General features: G+C 53.5%; 2 protein-coding genes across 2 annotated transcripts; both read right to left on the bottom strand.

Moving 5' to 3' along the window:
• On the bottom strand, positions 1-651 carry LOC100903898 (divalent-cation tolerance protein CutA-like). Its single transcript, XM_003744870.1, has 3 exons — positions 503-651; positions 320-416; positions 1-180 (listed from the first exon to the last, which is right to left on the bottom strand). Exons 1-3 carry the CDS (start codon positions 649-651, stop codon positions 1-3), a joined length of 426 nt encoding a protein of 141 aa, XP_003744918.1.
• Positions 652-4,889: 4,238 nt separating this feature from the next.
• LOC100903755 (disco-related basonuclin zinc finger protein) lies at positions 4,890-21,880 on the bottom strand. The gene is made up of 5 exons (XM_029111870.1): positions 21,778-21,880; positions 18,517-18,758; positions 6,556-8,635; positions 6,056-6,423; positions 4,890-5,887 (listed from the first exon to the last, which is right to left on the bottom strand). Exons 1-5 carry the CDS (start codon positions 21,878-21,880, stop codon positions 5,021-5,023), a joined length of 3,660 nt encoding a protein of 1,219 aa, XP_028967703.1. The 3' UTR covers positions 4,890-5,020.
• Positions 21,881-22,543: the final 663 nt, after the last annotated feature.

The following is a 22,543-nucleotide window of genomic DNA, read 5'->3' as shown; positions in this document are numbered from 1 at the left end:
CTAGTGTTCATCGCCGGTCGTGGCATCGTACAAGTATTGGAAGTAATCGTGTTGCCCTTCGGTTATCGGGAACGATACGATTCCGCATCCCCTGGACGGATGGTGTTTCGGATGGTGTTTTTTCACAAAGTCGGTCATACTCTTGAGAGACTTAGTTGGAGATTTAACCAACATCATCACCTGAATGAATGTTGCGAGAGGTCTCATGCCATGCGGTCGATTCGAAATCTTCTCCCGAGGAATATGGTGATCAGGTTCTCCTCGGGAGCGAACTTAGAGAGCGGCGCGCAGAGGCGTAGCCGAGGGAAGTGGAACCCACCGTGGAATTCTTCTCGACCTTTCCATTCCATCGATAAACTGATTGCACTTTGGGGAAGATATGAACGCAAGCGGCCACGCGTTGTTCGACCATCGAACTTGGAACGGAGGTGAGAATTGAAGAGAGTAGCGAATACGTGAGATTCTTCTCTACGACGATAATGAGTGCAGAGCATGGACTCACGTGGCAAGCTCTTCCGCATCCTGTTCACTCGACACCGTGACGTAAGACAACGCGAAGTCGCCTGCGAATGAGGTCAGCTCGCGAAATCCCGTGATCATGCCGCCGCTTCCAATATCGATCACTTCGACGGCCTTGAAGGACAGATACATTCACGTGAGGCTTGAGCTCTCCGGAGAAGTTCCGGTCGCTTAAGATACTGAGGTGGGCTCCCCTGCGAAAATCTACGTTCCGTGCCGGCATTGATTAACCGAAAGCAAATAACGCCTGAACGCGGCTTCAAGGGAATCCTGTGCAATGACTCGCAAGAAAGCCGGGTGACCCCCAGAAAATTCTCAGACTGACTGACTCACAAAATCCATCTTGTTGCCGATTTTTTTCGGCAAACACGGGATCTTCATCGGAGGCACTTGTCCTTGGATTTCAGGCTCTATTTCTCTCTTGGCAGAAGCGATAGACTCGGCAGCCTTCCGAGGGAACGAGAAACGGGACCCCAGTTTGGCGATCAAACTCCAGAAATCAGCGAAAGCAAGCGGCGGCGCGTCACCAGCTGGACGATGAGAGTGGACGAAAACGATGTTTCTTGCTGATTTTGTCGTCTCTTAAAATAAATCTGCCGCTCAATTCAAATGCGCTTCGGCCGGACTTGGCGATGATCAACGGGTTCTGCGCGACTCGTTCCAGAAGATGGGATACGGTCGACGCCAACGGAGAATACTGAAGCTCTACTGCTGCTTTGAGTCGAGGAGGGATTCGCTCACGGAGGTTGACTCGGAAACCGAGAGCGACAATGCGATCGTCCTCAATAATTAGACCGAGCTCCTCTCTGTCAAGTTGGAGAACGTCACAAGAGCGAACGCCGCGCGAGAACCGATCAGACAGGCATCCGGCCATTCCGAGCGAACTTCCCATCGCGCGTCGGTCACGTTCAGCATATTCTCTATCGCAAGCAGCAGACGCTTTAGGAATCGTGCGTGCTACGCTGCGTGGCTAACCACTTCGCATACGTATTCGTCTATCGCAGGCCTGAGATGAGCATTGTCAGTTCTGTTCCCTCACCTTATCTTCGCTTCTAGTTTCGGTAGATTTTCCGGGTCGATTCCGGACGATTTTGCTCGACTCCGATTGAAAGCCTCGCGAAAGAAGGGCTGGACCGACCGGAGCTCACGGAGGATTTAAGGTTCGCTATAGAGCCGGTCGATCTATCACGAGACGAGATCGACCAGAACGCAATGGACAGAGTACGCGTCGCATACGTAGGCCAGTCGTGAAATTGATGAGTCGCAATTAGTTACTTCTGCTCGATGAGCCGGAGCGATTCAGATTCGAAATGATACTACTTTTTGTTGAGAGTCTCCGGCGAACTAGGACTCGGATTCTCACGCTCTCGCGTGCTGTATCTTCCTCGGAGTGTCTAACAGCTGGCACCCGGAGGCCCTTCCCAGGATAGTTTTTCGAGGCGAGCGATGGAGAGACACAGAAAGATGAAGACATGCTCGACTGAGATCTTGCTGCTCCTGAGCACACCTCCTCTCTGTGACCGAGCGAGCAATACCACTATTACAAGCATAGAAAATATCGGCGACGATGACGTCGATGGATATGCTCTTCGTTACAGAGCCACCACGCTGTCGAGCTTGACGGGCAAGCAGAGTTGATGAATGACTCCGATCAACGAGTAGATTCCCATTATTCCGGGATCCTCATGCTCTCTCCTGACTGCATGGGTAAACTCCGCGTGTGAGCCTCGACGCATCGGCCCGGCGCGGCGTACGGATCCCCGGGTCCTCGCAGACTTAGAAATCCCTCGATCGGCGCCGACGAGAACGACTGCGACGTCGGCGTTTGGGGGGGAAGAGGGGGTGCGACATAAACGGGTTATTCTTAATGAAGCCGATATGATTGGGGAAACTGGGCGCGAGGGCTGAATCGATTGCATCACATGGGATCCGTCCACATTGGGATACTACGCCGCTGGGTGGCATCGTTTCTGTTGCCTGATGTTGACCGAAAGCCACCCACACTGACATGGTATACAGAGGGAGGACCTAACTAAGCCTTTAGCAAAACGTTGCTCCCGCTCGTCCCGCTCCTGGCTGTCTCGGCACACATCGGCAGTCGATGATGGCAAGACCAATTTGCCAATCACATGTTACCAAACAAACCAGTGGATTTTTAACTAGCTCGGTAAACCGGAATCATCATCACGGCCGCATTCAGAGGCTCACCGCATGCCGAAATGCGTCGATTCATAGCTGTGGCCAAAGGCAAGACAAACACCTCGAGCTAAGGGAGCCCCTTGTCCTTTATGAGCTCCAATGTTCTTCTCAAGACGCCGACCGACGAACCCCGGAGATACTCGAGGAGCGGTTCAACGGGGTCTCGCCAGGCCAGCTAGCCGGAAAAGTCCCTTCCGTATTGAAGCAGGGAATTCCTATATTCCGGCGGGAGAGACGGAAGGACGGGCGGTGAAGCTGAATCCAGAAGAGAGTGTGAACCCTGGCTAAGCTCGACAGCATGATCCAATGACAAAAAGAGGCGGCAACCAATCAAGCCGGGGTCACTCGACCTTCAGATCCTTGTAGCCGATTCTATGTTAGGCCGTTGTTGTTATTGTCTTCCGCAGGCTACCCGACAGTCAGAAGAGAAGCACGCTATCATTGAAGAGCATTTCTGCTCTCGAGATGGAAAATCTTCGATATAGAGAGAAGCACGTCTTTTCCAAGAAGGCACTTCCGATTTGTTGATGTTGAGGATGATTCTTAGGACGCATTGGATCATTTCCAATCGATGCTCGCTTCATTCATTTACTCTTCAAGCACTACTTGAGAATCGGAAACACCTAAATATCGAATAGAGAGATAGACTCTAAAACCAGGGAGACGTCCCTCCAGAACAAGGAAAGGTAGGGCCCGATTCGAAAAGAATGAGGCCTTTCCGATTTTCTTTCCTCCTGAACGAACTCTTTCATCCTTGTTTCGCTTCCACGATAGCAGTAGGGAACGTTCCACCGATCGACATGGTCACTTCGTAAGGGGACTCCAGCAGTGACAACCGCAGTATTCCAAAGAGCTCTTCGCCGTGTCAGAGTCTTGTGCGGATCCGAAATATCTTATTGACGATGTGAGCTCCCAGATCGGAAGGCTGCTGTTGTTCGAATCCGGCAGCTAGTTATCCCCGTATGAGCCTAGAATTGACCCTACGTCGTTTCTTCCCCCACCCCACCCACCGGAATTTCCCCCCTCTCAGAGCCGGAACGCTAGTCTTCGGATAGGATGCCTGATCCCGACCTCGGTGACCTCGCATGCGTCCCAGAGCGTGGAGAGGATTCTCAGCCACCTTTGTTTTGGAATTTCTTGAGCGATCGAAGGCCCTCGGGTTCGAAAGCATAGGTTTGCAGCTATTTGATGCTTGCGTCGCGATACTGCGGGAAGAAAACTCTCTCGGGCAAGCCTCGCCGGAGTAGAGAGGGCCCTATTGAAGAATGCACATTCTCACTTTCTTGACAGTGTCTCATGATTTATTCGATCGATCCGTAGGACAATCCACGGATCAAACACTCTCCTTTCAGTCATCATGCTTAATGCAGAGATTACAATCACTGTGGTTGCTTCCGACGAAGTTTCCTTTGTCCACGTTGCCGTTTCAACAGTTCACTCCCAGTCGGCTCGTCGCGGATAGCATCTAATCGACTGTGTTTCAATTACTCTAGCATAAGGTCTTAAATAAGGGCAATATTCCCAGTTGCCATGCACCCGATTATCGTTCACTAGGACGACAGCGTTTTGTGGCCTTATTTCCTGCTCTACCTAAGAGAAACCAAACTTTCGAGTGGGTTTGAGTGGGTTTTTTTTTTCTTTTGGAGTCGATTAGCGTGTCCCGAAAAATGCATTTACTATATCACTAGATTCCTTTGATATTCAGCCGCACCGGAGCCGTGGGCTCCGACTAAGCTGCGACCCGAGTGACACCCCGAACAATTTCTCACACTCATTCCTCTATCGCTCAACCGCAATCATGTCGCTGCAGGCCGAGCGCTTCTACATAAATGCCAGTTTTCGTTTCAGGCGCCGCAGAAACTCGAGCTTCGGAGATGGAATTCGAGGACACCCTAATCTCGTGACTTTCAAACAACTAATAAACTATGCTGACCCCTGACTTGATGACTGATCAACTAGCTAACGAAAATCAACTAAGCTCAGATGTCTGCCTCGTTGAGCGCAGCTGACGCTTTCACTACTGTGTTCCTTTTTTTTACACACACAATGTCGGTAGGTTGCTCTACAGTCCTTCCGTCGTTGCACAAAATCACTCAGTAATAATTAATACCGCAATAATTATTGTTTTTTCTTTCCAATGATTCCCACGATCATGAGAGAAGGAAGCTATCGTGTAACTATCTTTATTCTTTATTTACAGCTACCTGGGGCATCGTCGCTCCCGACGCCGTCGACTCTATCATTCACCCGGATTCATTGATATTCCACGCTAGCTTCTCTAAAATCGGGACGATCGAATCGTTCATCGCTGTTTCACTTTATCTAGATGGTCCGTACGCCTGAGTCCGCCACCTGTCCCTGGAGACGGGGGCGACGGCGATCTCGAGTGGAGCGAGCCTCCACTAACAGCTGGTGAACCTCTGTCCGCGTTGAGGACAGGCATTTGCGACAAGAGATGCGGGAAAGCTCCGAGTCCCGTCGGAAATACGAAACCGGCTTCGGCGGCCGCAGCCGGTAGCCTTTGGTACATTTCGGCTAGACTTTGCGGATCGTAGAGTCGCGCAAAAAAATCCGGCGGGCCGTGTGGAAACACCTTGTCGAGACCGAACGGTGCTCCGGCGACGACTGCGGGAGCCACGGCGGGAACGTCGTTGCCCGCACTTTGACTTCCTGAGGTAGACAGAAGTTTTCGATGGAGGTTCAAGTTTGCCGAGTGACGATCTCGACTCCGCCTCGATGGAAATGCGGCATTACAGCCATCTACGGTGCATCGGTGCATGAGTTTTAGATGCACGTTCTGATAGTGCGTCTTGACACCGAAATGGTTCTGGAAAACCTTCCCACACGCGGTGCATCGTCTAGGGTTTTCTTTGTCGACGGGAACTTCGGCCTGGCCGTTAGCCGCGTCTCTGTAAACGGACGCCATGTGCTGGTCCGTAGAGCTCGCTGGCGAAACCCGGCCTTCGATCTTGAGGGGCCCGTCGGCAAGCCCGAGTCCGGGTGCGTGAAATGAAACGCCACCGGGTCGGACCACAGGGAGAAGACCCGCAGTGAAAGCACCCATTGAGAGAGACTCCAGATGCCGTAATGGATTTTCACTGGAGGGCGGAACTTGCTGCTGCTGCTGCGGCTGCTGTTTCTGTCTGTTGGATGCTGTTTTCGGATGATGCTGTTCGATGATCATTTCAGGTTTTCTATCATCGTCGCCATGTCTATCATCCTCCGCATCGAGCTCGTCGGCGTTTTCGTCGACGTCACGCTCGACGTTATTCTCGTGTTCATCATCATCATCATCGACGTCGTCCTCGTCGCCGTCGCCGCCATCGTGTTCGTCGACCTCGTTGGCGAGTACGTCGTCACGGTTTCGTTTTCCGTGTCGCCTAGAGTCCTTGTCGCGGCCGTCCTTTTTGTGCCTGTCGGCTCCGTTATCGTCGCGATCCTCATCATCATCATCATCGTCGTCGTCGTTATCTCCGTCGTTGTAATCGTCGCCGTAATTTGCCTCTGTGCGCTGGCTGTCGGTTGTTGCTCGTCGAGAGCAAGCCTTCGTTTGTCGCTGTTGCTGACGTGGCTGTTCTCGAAGATCCTCCGGATGTTGTTTCCGTTGCGATTTCTGAGACTTCAGTTCCGTTTGTCGTGGCAACTGTTGTTGCAGTTGCTTTTCGCGGCGGAACTTCTCGCTCATCAACAGCAACGGATAGCTAGCTTCGAAACCAAAGCGTTCGTTTTGCATTGCACTCATGTCCACATCGAGTTTCCAGGAGCGCTCGTCGTCGTCGTCGTCGACAACGACATCGTGGTCGTCGTCGCGATTTCCGCCGGCGACCTGGAACTCGCGTTCGGTTCTGAGCTGCTTTGCTTTTTGTGCGCTCAACGAAGAGAGATCGTCGTAGCCGTCTTTGGAAACGTCGCTGCTAGTGTTCATGAGATCCTCGTCATCGTCGTCGCTGACTCTCGCTCCTGCCTTCGATGAACGATCGAATCGGCGAAATTTCTTGCTCCTCGGCCCCTCGCTGGCGTTGCTTGACGAATCGTCATCGCTGGTCGGTCGTCGTTGAAGTTCGTCGTCCGAGGGTCCAACGGCTACCCGAGTCGGGTTGAGGGCCTTCCGTTTCCGGGGCTTATCGATTGTGAGCGACAAGGGCTGCGCGTCGGGGTGCGTTTTCGTCGCGGGGGACGCGGCGTGCATGCTCCGGGGCGGTTTTCCGTACAGAGAGCGGGAGTAGTCGTTGTTGTTGGCGGCGGCGGCGGCGGCCAGAAAGTGCCTCGGAATGTCGTTGAGGCCGGCTTCTCTCAACGAAGCGCTGCCGGAGGTGGTGCCAGCCGACGAGGGACCGTGTTGGCTGCCGTAATTCCTGCTGGAGGCAGAGTTGTTGTTGTTGATGTTGTCTTTCGCCTGGCTTCCGTTGTGTTCGAAGGAATGGATGTTGTTGTTGTCTTTTTTGCTCGAACTCATGGCTTTCATCGACAAATTAATACCCTCGTTCGATGAGCTGTCCTCGAGCATCGGCGACGCCGGCTGCGGGGAAGGAGTTTGAGCCTGATGATGATGATGGTGATGATTAGGCTGAGCCTGATGGGGGGAGTTTTTTATGAGCGAGAGTGGAACGCCACCGAGCGACTCGCTCTGCTCGAGTAGATTCTGGGTGTACTCGTTGGCAAAGCCGGCTAGTTTCGAGTTCAGCAAACCCTCCTGTAACACCGATCCGAGGTGCGACGGCGATGTTCCGTTAAGCGCCAGTAGAGCACTTGGCGGCAGGACTGGGAACGGATTAGCGGTACGACCGTCGTGCGGACTGATCTTTCGTCGGAGATTCGGTGTGTGGAGCTTCGGGTTCGGGTTTGCGCTGTGACGGTTCCGCGAACGCCTCGAGCTGAACATCATATTGCAGCCTTCCACGGTACACTTGTGCATTTCACGAAGATGGACCGCGCTAAAGTGGATTTTCAGAGCACCTTTGTCGCAAAATGTCTTCAGACAGACGTGACACTGCACTCTGCGTTTACCGGTCGATGGATTCGTAGTTAACGTACTTAGCACCATGGGGTCCCAGCGGCGTTTCATCGTGTTCGAGGACGAAGACGACGAGTCCTTCTGCTGCTGCTGCTGATGGAGGTGCTTCGCTTGGGCGAGCAGAGCTTCGGGCGCGGACAAATTCATCGCCGAGTCTCTGAACTCGTCGTCCGAGCCTCCGTCGTCCGTCAAACTCATGTCCGGACTGTTCAGACTGTTCAGGGCGAACGGTTGCGGGAGCTGCATCATCATCGGCAGAGGCGGCGAAGACATCGGACTCGTGGCGTTACTTCGGTCGTCGGCAGCCGGATGACGTTTGTGCGTCCTGTAATCGTACGGCTGCATGCTTTGGAGTTTGTTCAGCGGGGAACTCTGCGATGAGTTGTGGGTCGCGGGAGGCGTCGCGGCGGACACCGTCAAATGACTCGAAGAGCACGGCGAGTCCTGTCCGGAGGAATTTCCCTCGTCTTTGGGAAATGTCCTGCCGGGAACGCCGCCAATCGATAAGCTCGGAGACGATGAGCTCGAAGCTCGCGACGCGCCCGCCGCCGTAAGGCCCGACGCGGGTGCGGTAGCCGAGGCGGCTGCGGCGAGTGCGGCGGCGGACGTCGGGGGAGAAGTGGATTCTTTCTGCTTTGGTTCACTAACGGACGTCGGGTCCGAAAGATTCTGCTGGATGAGATCGCTTGCTCTTTGCTGAGAGCCCAAGATTCCGGCTGAGCTTTCGAAGAGTCTTCTGAGATCTGGGGTTTGCTCGGCCGCGGCTTGAATCGCGGAGTCGGCCAACATGAACTGGCGAGCTAACGCTCGAGTTTCAGCAAAACGGAGGAACTGCCGGAGTACGACATGCTCTTCGTCCCGGCTAACCAGGGCCCACTTGTCAATGACGGCTCGGCCTGGATCCTGGAATCGAGAGAAAGACAATCGGATTAGATAATGATCATCTTCCCAAATGATTTGCATCACTCCCCATTCGAGCTGCCGTCCTGTGTCGATGGAATTCCTAAAGGAAAGGGTCTGGTCCGACTGGGGCGAAGAACTTCCTGACTGATACGTTAATCGGTCGGGTCGGCACGAGCTAGACGCAAGCTAAGGAAGAGTTCCGGCGCTGTGTTTTCGAGCCGGTGCTGTTGCTTGTCATGGTGGATCTCTTTCAGCACGGCGTTGTGCTTTCCTTCGTAAACAGTCTAGTCGCTTAAACTCGAAGATCGAATGGGAGACAGAGGATTCGAGCCGAATATCATCAGTCCACCTCGCTTGATAAACCTCACCCACCCGTCCGAACGCCCGCCCGTCAGAATCACTCTTGTTCCTGAAGGGCAATCCTCTTCTCTCTACACGTCCGGGCGACGGCAGTCCGTCAACGAACGACTCACTCCGCTCGTTTGCGTCAGAGAATGAATTCGACGTGTGAATAGAGAGATGTCGTCTATTCATTCCGACGAACTAGCTACCGTTCGGGTGTCAACAGAACGCGGAAACCGTTATCCGCCGGAGATGCTCCGAGCGATCGAAGTCGAAACTCTTTTGTCGAGTAGACTCAAGATTTTTTTCCGCTTACCCGCTGTGCGGCCGGCGGGCCTATATTTCACCCTTTTTATCGTCGTTGGGAGAAACTTGCTTGGGGAAGCTTTCTCTGTTTGGTGTCGCTTATTGATGGCAGTGCTAATAGCATTGTGTCTCTCGACGCGGGTGTCTATCTTTCCGCTCGTGTGTGTATACACGACAAGCATTGGAAGAACGAGTAGAAAAAGAAGAAGACAACGACGACATCTCTTTCCTCGTCGTCGTCTTCGAGCGAGGGACTAGCCCGCAGCAGCAGCGTTTGTTCGGCCGCAGAGGGTATGGGCCATGTGCGTAACAGCTGACAAACGCCGCTGTTTGAAGCCTACTACTACTATATCGTTGGCCGTCGTCGGCTAGCTCCTCGCTCGCTCGTCGGCGGCGGCGGGCCGGTCCGGTGTAAACAAATCGAAACTAGCGAGGCTTTGTATATGTTGCTCGAATCAAGCTGTTCTTCTCGTTTCTAGAAAAGCTCTCGGGTGCTTGTTGTCGTCGTTGGCCGCGGCAACCGTCGCTGCCGTCGTTGTACGGGGCGCTCTGAATCGTCGTCGCGCATTTCAGTACTCTTTTTCAGGCGAATCGGAGCAGCAACCGACCAGGGCGACGATTCCACCGGCGGCGGTGCGCGTTTCTTTTTGTCATCTTCTCCATGAATGTTGTCAAAGTCATTTTCAATGTTTTCGTGATGTCTGAACGCGACGACGACGACCGCTTCGGCAATGATGTCCAAGACCGATCGAAGTCGTATCGAAAATGGACAAAGGCCATTCCGACTCTTCGTCGTCGTCGTCGTCTGCCTCCAATGAAAGGAAAATGAGCAGCAGGACAACAGCACCAGCGGCACCGCTGAAGACGACAACAGAGTCCAAAATCGTGAATTGTCATCCGCTTGCTCCGCTGTGTGTCCGGTTGTCTTTGACTGACTGACTGACTGACTAGATGCTGGCCCGTCCGTCTGTCGGTCGGTCGGCTGGCTGGCTGTCACGACGAGCGAGTCAGGTCGAATGGGACCATTGACAGAGTTCGTCCGCGGATGCTTCGGTCTTCTGACAATAATTTTCGATGGCAATTTCTTTTTGATCGCCCGCCATCGGCTGTAGCGCCGTGCGGCCGTCAAACGTCGCGCTGTCCAATGCGGCGACGGCCGCAATGTTGTCGCCGCGACCGCCAGCGCTTCGATCGCTGAGCGACATGAAATCGATGCCGTGTCGGGGGTGTCGGAAACCGTCGACAGGCGGCTCGCAGTGCGGGAACAGCGGCACGAGTTTCCGGAGGGATCCTGTGCGTTGATCCCGCGACGTCGGCGAATTCCGCGGCCGCTCTCTGAGCTCGATCCGCTCCGCGGACGCGTCTTCGGAACACGAATGTCACTTTGGATCAGTGACGGCGACCAATGGACGAGCGCTGCATCGGGCGACGGTGAGAGAGACGACGACTCGGGATGGACAAGTTCTGCAGCAACGACAAAGAAAATAAAAAAAAGAATTGCCGAGCTGCCATCTATTTATCTATCCATCCAGGGTTTTCCGACGAACGGTTGGACGGACGGACGGACGGATGGACGGACGGACTTACCGGACGAGCGACTGAACAACAAGTGTCAAGCCATGGAAGAAAAAGACATTCGCAGCCACAACGAGATCAACAGCCAGAATTGTCATCCATTGTACTCCGTCGGCTGGTGCCGTGGTCAACAGCGACCGCAAACGCCATCATTTTCTCTCTGTGTCCGAATCAATTTCTGGTGGCAGAAGTCTTTCCCATTCCTATTACGTGGAGTCTTTGCCGTCACAGCCACTCACTCCAGTTCGCATCAATCTATATCGAAGTGGATACCGCGTCGTTCAACACGTCGGATTCCAGTGTGTCTGTGGGTGAATCAATTAGGATGGCGCTGTCGGCCGGCGCCATGAAGGCATGGCGCACAGCTCGACACTGAAGAGAGATGTCACCGAATGACAATGGCAAGCGCGCCAAGCGCCGCCGCAAAACCGCCGCCACCGTCGTCGTAGTTGTCGTCACGGACACATTGCCACGCCTTCTATCGACTGCTCGACCCGCCTTCGAGCTTGTGGTCTGTCGCAGCTTGCCCTAGACGAACAGCGAGAAATCCTTATTTCACACCGACTGCGCCCACACCTCAACATTTTTATAACTCAATTCTCCGGGTGGGCGCGAATCGTTTCCTCGGGAAGGCTTTCGAGACCGGAGTGGGCCCTTCCGCATTTTGGGGAGTTACAGGGGATGCTGCCGTGCGGGGGATTTTCCTTCCGAAGGGAGAGCGATCAGAATGAACTCGGTGGAATCGCCGGAGGTGACCGGCACGGGGCGATTCAATGGAGCGCATCTGCTTTTCTTCTTCTCTCTCTCGTAGGTAGGAACATATATCTATCTATCATTCTGTCCCGTTCATCAATCTAAGTTTCGATTCGAGAACAGGAGATGACATGAGTCGGAATGGCCGTTGTTGTCTGTGCTGCTGTTCCACCGACTAAATCATGTGCCGTCCGTCGCGCAAGAGGTATGCTCGGTCGTTGCTTGTCTGGCCACCGAAACATGATCTACATCATACGTTGGTGCCACTGCGGCCGTCGTTGCTATTGCTGGCAGACACAAGTGTTCCTGACGGATCACGACAGCGACAACATCACACTCCGCCGACCGTCGAATGCATTCGATTTAAACGAGCAATATGTCGCTCTCCCCGAAAGATGATCTGATTCCTTTTTACTCAATACCCTTCGGTCACATCGGCTCCCAGGCCTCGCACAAACTATCGAATCAATGTCGACAGAGCTCCAAGGTGGATGGTTTCTATACTCCGTTCCATAACAGAAACGATGCTCCAGCCGAGTCCCTATCGTCCATCATGGGGCAGTCGGAACTCAGGACTGCGGCGTAGACGATGTTTCCATCGATTGGCAGACATCTCGTCGGATCCTGATTCCGTGATATTCTGAGTCTTCGGGGACTTTCTAGGTCCTCAGCCAATCGTGGCTCACTCGGGCCCTTCGGAGCTTTCCGTTTTTTCCGGCGACGCTTTCGCCACACTAGATCTCTAGCATATGCTCGATCACGGATTTGCATCGGGAATCTCTGGAACCGCTGTGTGACGTAGGTAGGTGCTTCTTCAATGTCAAACGCTTCAGTAATGTTTCGACCACGCGGCTAACAGCTGGGTGCCCCCTCCCGCGCGGAAAAAGGTGACTTGGCTTGCTGGAAGACGACACAAAATGTCGATCCGTGCTAGCGGAATCAAAACAGCCATGTTTTCCGCGGATTTTATGGAATTGAATAAAATACAGGTATCCCGGTGATGGCTTCACATAGCGTGGGGCCGGAGAGGGGACAATGTGAATTAGACTCTGCACTCAAAACATCAGAGGGTTTCTTTTAGGCGCACCTTTCGTCCAGAAATTCGAGGAGTTGACGCGCAGAAAATTATTCACTTCTTGTTCCCTTCGCTCGCGCATACGACCCGAGGAGAGACACGTCGGAACAATGGGAACTAAATATTTCAACTTGCAATTCGCTGGTTTCTGGCTTGTCGCCACCGAAGCGGTCCCAAATATGGAACTGCGGTGATCACGAATCCTTCTAGAACGTTAATCTGACGGTGCAATACGCCAAGCTTCCGAAACTGCGGAATTCCTCTCTCACGCCACTCGACTCCCTAGATCCGATCGTTCGAACTTACTTTATTCACCGGCGTCGGGGAATCATATCATCGAAACATGTGGGTGACGACGACCGAATCTAACCGTTGAAATGGCGTGGTCGACGACGAATTCTCGTGACTGATTCCCCGACGGACTCTTTTCTCCACATCGTCGTTTCTGACCCAATCGCAGAAAATAGACCAGCGACCAACATGGGAAACATTGCCGGAGAAAAAAAGGGACCCAGTGAACAGCGCGCCTTGTTGTTGAATTTTCATATTCAGTAAAAGCGAGCAGAATCGTATTTGACTTGCGTCGTATCCGAAGTTGTGGTCGTCGGTGACCGATGCCGCCGCCGCCACTGCCGACGCTGCTGCCGATACAAATCGCCTATAACGACACGAATTCTTCGACAACTTTCGGATGGAACGGTCGGACCGTCAGCGAAATACGCGACAACGATAAAGTCGCTTGGCCGATGAGAGTCCACAGCCGACGTCCACCGACCGCGAAGGTCCAGAATCGAATGGAGGAAACACCACGACAGTGGGTTACTCAACAACTGCCGAAGATGAAGCTTTTTGGTTCACGAATTGTGAACCAGGGAGGGTAAACACAACAGAACAAGCATCGAGCTCAGGCGATGACAACCGCCGCCGCCGCCACCGGACCCATACCGGTGGGTGCCCAAACATCCGTAGAGCACCGAGCGGAGAAAAAGTGGAGGTCGGAAAGATCTACAGACAACATGTTCGAGAAGCTCGGATGGGCCCGCTGACCGTTCTATCAGAGATGATATTCGTCGCTTTTCGGTAATTCATCGTCGTCGATGGAACCGTCGGCGGGCGATCGCGGGGAGGAAAGCACTCCAAGTCGTCGCAATCCCCGTATCGGTGTCCGACCGATGTGATGATTGGGTTTGTGTGGCGGAGACTGATGCTCACTCCGGACGGCCGGCCGGCCGACATCGAAGTGGACTGCAAAGCGGTCGTCGTCGTCGTCGCCGTCAGGTATGCCACCACGAAAATTCCACCGCTGCTTCTGTGCCTGTCTGTTTGTTGGCGGTCGTAGTGGTTTTTCTTGATCTTCGTTCACAACGACGACGATCATGGTAAGGACGATGACGACAACAACAACAACAAGATCGACGACGATGACGACAACAACAACAACAAGATCGACGAAGACGACGACTCCTACTACGCACAGTCACTGAGGCAGGCAGGCGAGCACAGATAGGCACGCAGTCAAGCAAGTGGGCGACGACACCAAAAGCTAGCAGCGTGATCGGTTGAAGAGACTCTACGTCGTCGTCGTCGCCGCCGCCACCGCCGTGTCGTGTTGTCTGGTTTGCCAGTCTGTTCGTCCGATTCGACGTCGTCGTCGTCGTCGTAAGGGTGACTGCGATACCTGGTTGCTGCTCTCGTTCGCATGGCTGCCTGTTCACAACTTGTTGCTTCATCCGGGTGGACGAGAGAATGGAATATTGAAGGGAAGACATCAGGTATCATTGTGAATCTATCTACTACGAGCCTCGTTTTTTTTCGTCTTCATTCGCGCCCAGGGACCGTCACTCGAGTCTCTCCCCGAGCTCGTTTCAGTCACCCGCCGATGTATGGACGGATGGATGGAAGAATGGACGCGCGGACGGACGGATAGACCGAATAATCTGCTTATGTTCAATTCGTCGTCGTCTTTGGCATCGTCGTCGTGAACGATGACATCGACTGCGCTCTTCGTTGAAACTCGTTCTAATGGTTTCTAGATGGACAGTCGACAGCATCCATCGAGCGGACACCCAAAGGTAAGGATCTCGAGAGCCTAGCCAGGGTTCCTTCGCTCGTCGGTCAGTCGGTCCGTTCTATCGGCCGGCTCGTCGAGGTGAATTTGTTCTTTCCTCCCCGAGCCGCTTGTGAGCTGCTAACGAGTTCGATCTGATTTTCCATTTTTTCAACATCAATTCCTCATCTTCGTGTTTCCCGCTCGGGTTGCCGTCGACACGAAACGAACGGCATTTTTTCCTCCCTTTTTCATACTTCGAACAATATGATGATCATCGTCATGCTTTCGACTTGATGATCACGCAGCAGCAGACTGACTAACTTGACCGAAACTTTTTTCTTTCCGGACTGCATTTCGCTCGTTCTTCTCACGTGTCCGTGGCGAGCACGCCGACGACCACTACGACGGAACAGTCACGGAAATAGTTCCTGTCGTTCGATTTCCCAAGTCTCTCGTCGTGATTCCTCCTTCCTAATCTCCGGCAGTGCGTGACCCTTCAGGAGACCTTCTTCGATGGGGAGACCAAAGAATCTCGACCAAATGCGAGAACGGCAGGGGTTCGGACACGGAGAGGCGAAGGAGCCTCGGTAGCACGATGTCGTTTTGCCATCGACGCCGTCTTTCGAGTGTCGAGAGCGACGGGAAAGTACAAGAGTCCAGACCACCCTCTTAGGAGTTGCCAGCGAGCCACTGTGCCGGCTCCTCGCTCCCCCTTTGCACGAAGACGATGTGGACGACGACGGCGGCAATGCTCCGGATGTAGACTCGACTCTGGAGGAGAGTTCTGCAGTGGCGGAAATGCGTCATCTAGCAGCCGTCCTGCGGGCTCTTGGCGAGCCTTAAAGCGGTGACTCGACCGAAGTCTGGTTGACTGGCATCCGAGAGACGAGCAGGGTGGTCAGAACCCTTTGTTTGGCGCTGTTTTTGCCGCACGCGCTCCACTATTCCTCTCGTTCGACATTGTGTGCACAAATGCTCCATAGGGGGAGTGAGCGGGCAAAAATGAGCGAGCCACGAACAGAGCAGGCCGGCGCCGAAAGGATGCCGGGTGTGTATCGAGGGAGGTGACGTAGAGCGGATGTCGGATGTACGAGGTCGGCAGTCGTCGCGTAGAGCCCTCCCGAGCTCCACATGGAGCAATTAACGACCGCGATGACAAGGACTCCCATGCTTGTTGGGATCTACTCCTCATCGATTTTTTTCAATTAGGCGTCCCGCTTCGGAAATTTTCCGGCATGGACTACGCCTGGTCTTCGGACTTTCGACAGAAAATTCTCGTCCGGATCGACTGGAGACAGTCGTCAACTTTTGTCGTCTTTGCCGCCAACACCGCCTCGCCCCGAAATCAGTGGCATGTGGCATACCTCTGAATCGCCTATTCTGTACCGGAGCAGCCGCACTTGGCAATGACGGAACATTGAAAGGAATTGAGCGAGTACACAGAAATAAAGGGCAGGGCAACATGGCACGCTCTTGGATGGGTGTCTTTCTTTCGGTTGTCGTCACCGGGTGTTGTTGTTCTTTCCTGCCTTCTCCACGCAGAGCCAATTCATCGTACGACCGGAAAAACGATCTTGACGCCGTGTCCCTCGGCGCGAGCCCCTCCACCCAGCCGCAGATCGCTCACGTCAGATCGATGAGTACACTCGAATGAAGAATTCGACCAAATGGAAAGGAATGGGGATTTTGCAGCGTAGCGAGCGAGTGCCCTCAGTGAGAAAAATTATATGTTCTCAAAATCGCGTTACTGCACCCAGCAGAGGCATTGTTGCGGAGCAATTGTCTCGGCGCGCTCCTCTCGCCGAGCAAAACAAAAGCACAGCGACAAAGCAAATAGTCGCGTGTCATGAAATCATGAAGAGCTCTCCTCGGAGTGCGTTCTCGACTGGCTTTTGGTTTTTTGCACCGTGCGGGTTGTTGCCCCATGCCCCCTCTCGCTTTTGAAAGAAACTTCGACGCGGAAGCAAGCCGACAGGGCTCGAACGACCGAGGGGTGAAAGGCAAAAGAGGCAGAATGAAGGCGTGATCTGGTTTATGTCTCTCCAATCTGCCGGTCCACGTGTTGTCCGTCATTAGGCCCGTCACTGCACGACCAAGAGGAACACAGATAGCGAGAGTCTGCCTGGAGTCTGCTCGGAGTCCGATGGCTCCTAGCGAGGAACCTTCTTTTTTATTTATAGCGTCTCGAGCAGTTTGAGCCGCACTTGAAACCTTCGATCGCTCGGCGGCGGCGGCAGTGAATAAACGACGCTGGAAGCGCGGAAAACGAATCGAGAAAAAGGCGTAACTTCAGGAAAAACGAGCTCGGAAGACTCTGTCCCTGAAGCGAAGATCTTCATCGGTCGACGGGCCCTCACATCGCACGGCCACTCGCTCAGCTGAATGGACAACTGAGTGGATGCTCGCTCGATCTGATCGAGGACTTGGTGATCCGGGTCCGATGTCACGAAGATGACGCCGGCGGACGGTACTTCACGATGACGCGAGAATCTTTTCTTTCGGACACCGCTGGTATGACGCTGTCTGTCCGAGAAACCGGCTGGCTAGCTGGCTGCTTGACTACATGCCTGCACCGGACTGTTGTCGCCTGCGTCTTGAATGCTACGACAGTAACGACCACGACGCCGAAGATGAAGAAAAGCGCTTCACTTGAGCTAGATGTTATTATTTGATGTTATCATCTCCACACACCTGGTGACCACGTCGTTCGAAGCGCTTCATCGATCCGAACCCGGTGACGACACTAATCAACTCACGTGACGGAATTCAAAGGCGTCGCCAATAGTCAAATTCCGCAGAATGGTGGAAGACGTGAGGGGGTCTCAAGTTTCGACTCCGCTCGATTGCGGAGAATTCAAGATGAATGGCCGGATGGATGAATGAATGGAAAAAGACGGAGATGAAGCCCGCCAACGTATTTTACGCTCCATTTTTCCCGGAGCGGGGAAAGCGCTCTCCGCGGGAGATGATTTCGGTCCCATCGAATGGGATTGCCTATGAGGATCAGGCCGATTACGCGACCCGAAAACCGGCGAGCAGGGATCGGTGTACGCGAAAAACTCCTCTCTGTTTATGGAATCGACCGTTAGACGATCACGCATAACGACATTGAGCGCACCGTTTTTTTTCTCTCCAAGCAGTCACAAGAGTGATTTCCTCTTGCAGATTCCTTCCTTCATCCGATCCGGACAACTCGTGTAGAACTACTTCGGAGCTAGTTTTACCTGCACGACAACGTCGTGTTGAAGCGTGCCCAAAGAGTTAGCTATTTTTCTCCGTTTCTGCAGCAGCTACCGATTCGAAGAAAAACGGACAGTGCAGCAACTGACAAACACTCGTACGGGTCTGTGGACGGCCACCAGTCCAAACACGGGACACGACCAACTTACGAATGTCCAACGAATAAAATGGGAGGGAAACGACGAGCGGAGAAAAAACTTAAATGCAAACTGCCGTTACTGTCGGCCGGCAGATCGTGAAGGCCTTTCAAAGACACGGCCGCGCTTCACGGAAAGCGCATTGAATCCTTCGTTTCGTCGTCGAAAATTCGCTCACTTAGGAGCCGAACTGAGCGCCAGTGTTCCGAGTTTGTTTTGGGAACTTGGGGCCTGACATAAGAAGTCGAGCTTTCGGGAGTGTTCTGACTGCTGTTCGCGAAAAACGCCGCAACAAGCATCGTGAATAGGGACCACGAAACGATGTTGTATGTAACTACCTACCACGACCAGACCACGACGAACGCAACAGAGATAATTATTATTATCGGTAGGTGCAACTAACCTGATCTACATATCCTCGCAGATACTCGTCGTAGGTCCACCCGAAGGCGTCGAGAACCTGTTTAGGGTTGCCGCTGGGCAGAGCTGACAAGAGCCGGTCGAGAAGGATCTTAAGTCGAACCGGAATGGCAGAAGTCGCGTAGAGCACTAAAGACGCGACTTCAAGTACACTCGATGTCGTCGTAGGTTCCACGGGTGGAAGCGTTATTTCCACCGCCGACGGAGCCGGATTGACTCTTTCTCCTGAAAAACAATCGAATCGACTCGCTTAATGGCTCGTTCAGGTTCGATGGAGCGGAGTGCGAGCAGGCGATTCCCGATCAAGGTTCTCGAGAGATTTCGCCGTAGGTGCGATCGACATGCGAACGTGGCCTCACTAATGACAGCGTGTCACATTCTGTTTGGCGAACAAATCGGGACCCAGATTCCTGTTCCTTCTTCTTTGTTACGACTGGAACCCGCTCAGGGTAGATCGTGCTGACCTGTAGAATTTGTTCGCCTTCGGAGCCGACACCACCACCACCTAAGCGACGACCATCACCGAACGACAACATCGAGCAGCGCTTTTTTGCATAGGATAGGTCAGGTCTGACAGCAGGCCCCTCGTGAGTGTCTCATGAAATCATGATCTTCCTGAAACTGTCGTCGGACTGTCATCAGCCATGTCGTGCGCGAGGTTTCTCTGTCGCGTTTTCTCTCTCTCCCCATCGTGACTATTCGCACTGGCTTCGCGGACCGCGAACGACTAGAACAAGGCTCTTGTGCTCGTTGTCACTGCTGACCATTGAAGCTGAGGATGGATTTGTTGCTTATTTGTAAGCCGGCGATGGATGGCTCCGCATGGCATCAGTTGTCTTGTCGCGCGGACGAAGGTCAACGGGCCGTAATTTCGCTAAGGGTCGCCATCGTGCCAACTTTGTCGTACCAACAGCCACCACCGCCGCTGCCACCGATGGCTGGGATGCATCGGTCGAGCGATCAACATCGTGGTCTCATCCAGCGGATCGGCATCCTTGGCCCAAGTTTGCTTCGACGGCGCCATACGACACAAGTGAGCTTCGGGCAAGATGACCCATCGACCTGTTAATTGAAGGAGTCGCTCGATGTCGCTTCCTTCAACGTGTTGCGGTGGCCGCGTATAATCTTTGCTGCGAATCTGGGAGCAAATCAACAATATTCATTTGACTTTCACGAATTCGAAGCGACGGACGATGCGGCGCTCGTGAGCGGTTCCGTCTTCCTCGATTACGCCGAAAGTCATATACTGACGTTTTTTTGTACGCATTTTTTTCCGCCGAATTTCCGGACGCTTCCCGCATGGAAGGTGTTCGACGCACTCTGAGAAGCCGTCGGACGGACTGACACCGCACGATTGGCCTCAAGCCGCCGTCGTTTCCAGTCATTGCGCCAGAATAATGTCAGTTCTCCACAATTCTACGACGCATGTAAACCCTTCGCATAAACTCGCTCGCCCGCCTGCGAACAGGAGAAAACCAGTCGAGTCGTTCTTCGACCAGAATTCTTGTAAGAAACGGACAAAGGCCAATTGGTAAGCGATGGACAGCGGTCCAGGCAGGAAGGCGAGCTGGCGGGCGGGCGGGCAGGCAGACGGCCGGACAGGCGATCAGGTAAACAGGCGGACGCTCAGGCAGGCGGACGAAGGGAACAGATTTGTCAGCAGCGAGTCAAGCTTGCAGACAGAAAGACAATTCTTCTGAGTCGCCATATGCTCATTCACACACAAACACACGATCTGTCCCTGTCAGAATTTGGCTGCCACGTCGCTGGCGCTCCCCGAGACACTCCTCCCCCGCCAAGGACATCTGCGGGAAACGTGTTGCCACCGCAGTAAAACGACGTCCGTGGATTCGATGCGCTTCGTTCAGGAGAGTAGCGTCTCGGCAATAACTTCTGTACTTCGTCCGGCAGCCCTCCAACGATTACCTATCTAGGTATTTCTTTCGATTGAGGAATCGGAGCCTCATTTCGTCGACTCGGAAAATTCCTTGGGTGGCTATATTACGCCGAGGGAAGGCACGCCGTCGCGGAGGGTGGCGGTACATGACTTTGGCCTTCCGGTGGTCTCGAGAAAAGGGGAACCGGACCCGATCGAACGGTGGCCGCACCGGCGGCGGCGTCCGGCGAGAGAGAGGGCCTCTATTGATGAGACATAAAACTGCATTGGGTGGCGGCCTGCCTGTCTGTCAGGCTGTCTTCCGGTCGTTCGGTGGGTCGGTTGGTCCCCTGTCCCATGTCCCTCTGTGATTAGTGCGTCCCTTTCCAAGGCCCGCCTCCAGGTCACCCACCGTTGTCGCCTCTTTCCACCAGCACTCGAGGGCCCGCCGAGATCTCCAGCGGAGTCTTGTCGCAGGGTGTCCTCAGCATGGCCGACAGGCGCGCCACATAAAGCAGCGACCTCACCAAACAGCTGCTACTCCCGGTTCTGAGAGAGCTACCGATAGTACATCGATATCTCGAAGAATTCAGGAGAGTTCTCATCATTCTTCCGAATGCAGAACTTTGCACTCTTTGCACTCGACATGACGCTCCATGGGGGCAGTTGATTTTGAATTGTCGGAACCCGAATTATTGGGAGAGACTGCGGTATTTGAAATTTCGAGCATGATGGAGCAGCAAAGCTATCGGGCTCCATCTCTATCTGCTGTAGCCGTCATTTTCCATCATGTTTTGCTTAATGTGGGAGTTCATTCCGCAAACGGCTCATGCAGATTACGGCTTTCTATACGCTCTTTCTATCCTATTCATTCTCTGATGTCAACTCGTACGTAATACATACGCTCAATTGAGTTATGTCGCGGCGAGCTTTTGGAAGAGCACTCCTCCACTCGTGGGTGGTGTTTTCGATTCTCTAAACCGGACAGTTAAAAGTTGCAATGAGCACAAGCAAAACGTTTTCCGTGCGCGTAGCATGTTATCCGAAACCCTTCCCAGTCTCGATTCTCGTCACGTCAGGAACGCAACCCATTCGGAAGATTCTCGATTTGTCCTCCTCTAGCCCGAGGCCTCGACTCGGGTCGCTTCAAGCTCGGTTCTCCCAAATACAATTCGATCTTGGACGACAAATCGTCAAGCAAAAGAAGATCCCATGGCAAGCTCATCTGTTCCCTCCTCCCCCGCACCCACTGCAGCGGAAGTACTGCTGTCTGACCACAACAAGTCGAACTGAGCCATAAACTAGGAGATCGGTGTTTCTGAGGCGAGCTTCTCTAATGGTCTAAATCAGAAGATGTCCTCAACTTACCAGCAGATTGTGGTTTCATGGCGAATTGTTCGGCGCCGGCTGTGGGAAGATCTTCAGCTCTTCTGGGAGAAGCAACACCAGAAGGACAGGCTGTGGACCGCATGCTCACATCGAGCTCCACTCAAATTCAAACCCTCTATTTCTTCTGAATTTCGCTGAATCCTCGAACTCTTCGTCCTCCCTCTTCAATCGAAGCAAGGTTGGATCGGGGCTGAGGTGTCGCGCGGGGTGTCGATTACGAATCCACCTTCACCTTGAGACTAAGCACGGCGAGCGAAAACACTTTTCCAGTTGGGGATGCACATGCACTCACGCACGTCTGCACGCACGCACCAATGAACACACTGTGAACTCAGGATCAGTTCCTCTCTGTATCCTCCCGCTCCGGAAAATGAGTCAGTTCTCCTCTAGAGTTGTCGGACGTCGATCAGAACGAAAGACCGATGTCGCAGTCGGTGTCGCCACCCTGTCCGGTTGATCTGTGTGTTGTGCGGACATCTGTCAATCGATTAACTGCTTGAATGAGTCGTGGGTCCCGTTTTCAGTCATTAGATCGCTCACTCGTCCACGCACTCACTCACTGGAAGTGATCGACCAAAAACTCTGAATGAATGACGTCTACGTAGCGGAACATCGGGCACTGTCACTTCAACTCAGGAGGAAACAAACACGGCAGCCGACCATCGTGGAGGCGCAGCGGGCCGGAGGGCAAGCCTCACTGGCGACAAGTTGTCCTGCCGTCGACCGATGACGGATGCACAAACTG

The sequence above is a fragment of the Galendromus occidentalis genome, unplaced genomic scaffold, assembly GCF_000255335.2.
Source record: "Galendromus occidentalis unplaced genomic scaffold, Mocc_1.1 scf7180000077475, whole genome shotgun sequence".
NCBI lineage: Eukaryota > Metazoa > Arthropoda > Arachnida > Mesostigmata > Phytoseiidae > Galendromus > Galendromus occidentalis.
Note: the sequence above shows the minus strand (reverse complement) of the source record. Positions and strands in the feature narration are given on the sequence as shown.

Excerpts from the sequence above, each read along its gene's own strand:
- LOC100903755 (XM_029111870.1), bottom strand. The coding sequence starts at position 21,880 with ATGCGGTCCACAGCCTGTCCTTCTGGTGTTGCTTCTCCCAGAAGAGCT. Across the intron at positions 18,759-21,777 it reads CATGAAACCACAATCTGCTG|GAGAAAGAGTCAATCCGGCT; the intron begins GTAAGTTGAGGA and ends ATTGTTTTTCAG. Across the intron at positions 8,636-18,516 it reads TGCGAGGATATGTAGATCAG|GATCCAGGCCGAGCCGTCAT; the intron begins GTTAGTTGCACC and ends TCTCGATTCCAG.
- LOC100903898 (XM_003744870.1), bottom strand. The coding sequence starts at position 651 with ATGTATCTGTCCTTCAAGGCCGTCGAAGTGATCGATATTGGAAGCGGC. Across the intron at positions 417-502 it reads GATGCGGAAGAGCTTGCCAC|TTCGATGGTCGAACAACGCG; the intron begins GTGAGTCCATGC and ends CTCCGTTCCAAG. Across the intron at positions 181-319 it reads AGGTCGAGAAGAATTCCACG|GTGATGATGTTGGTTAAATC; the intron begins GTGGGTTCCACT and ends ACATTCATTCAG.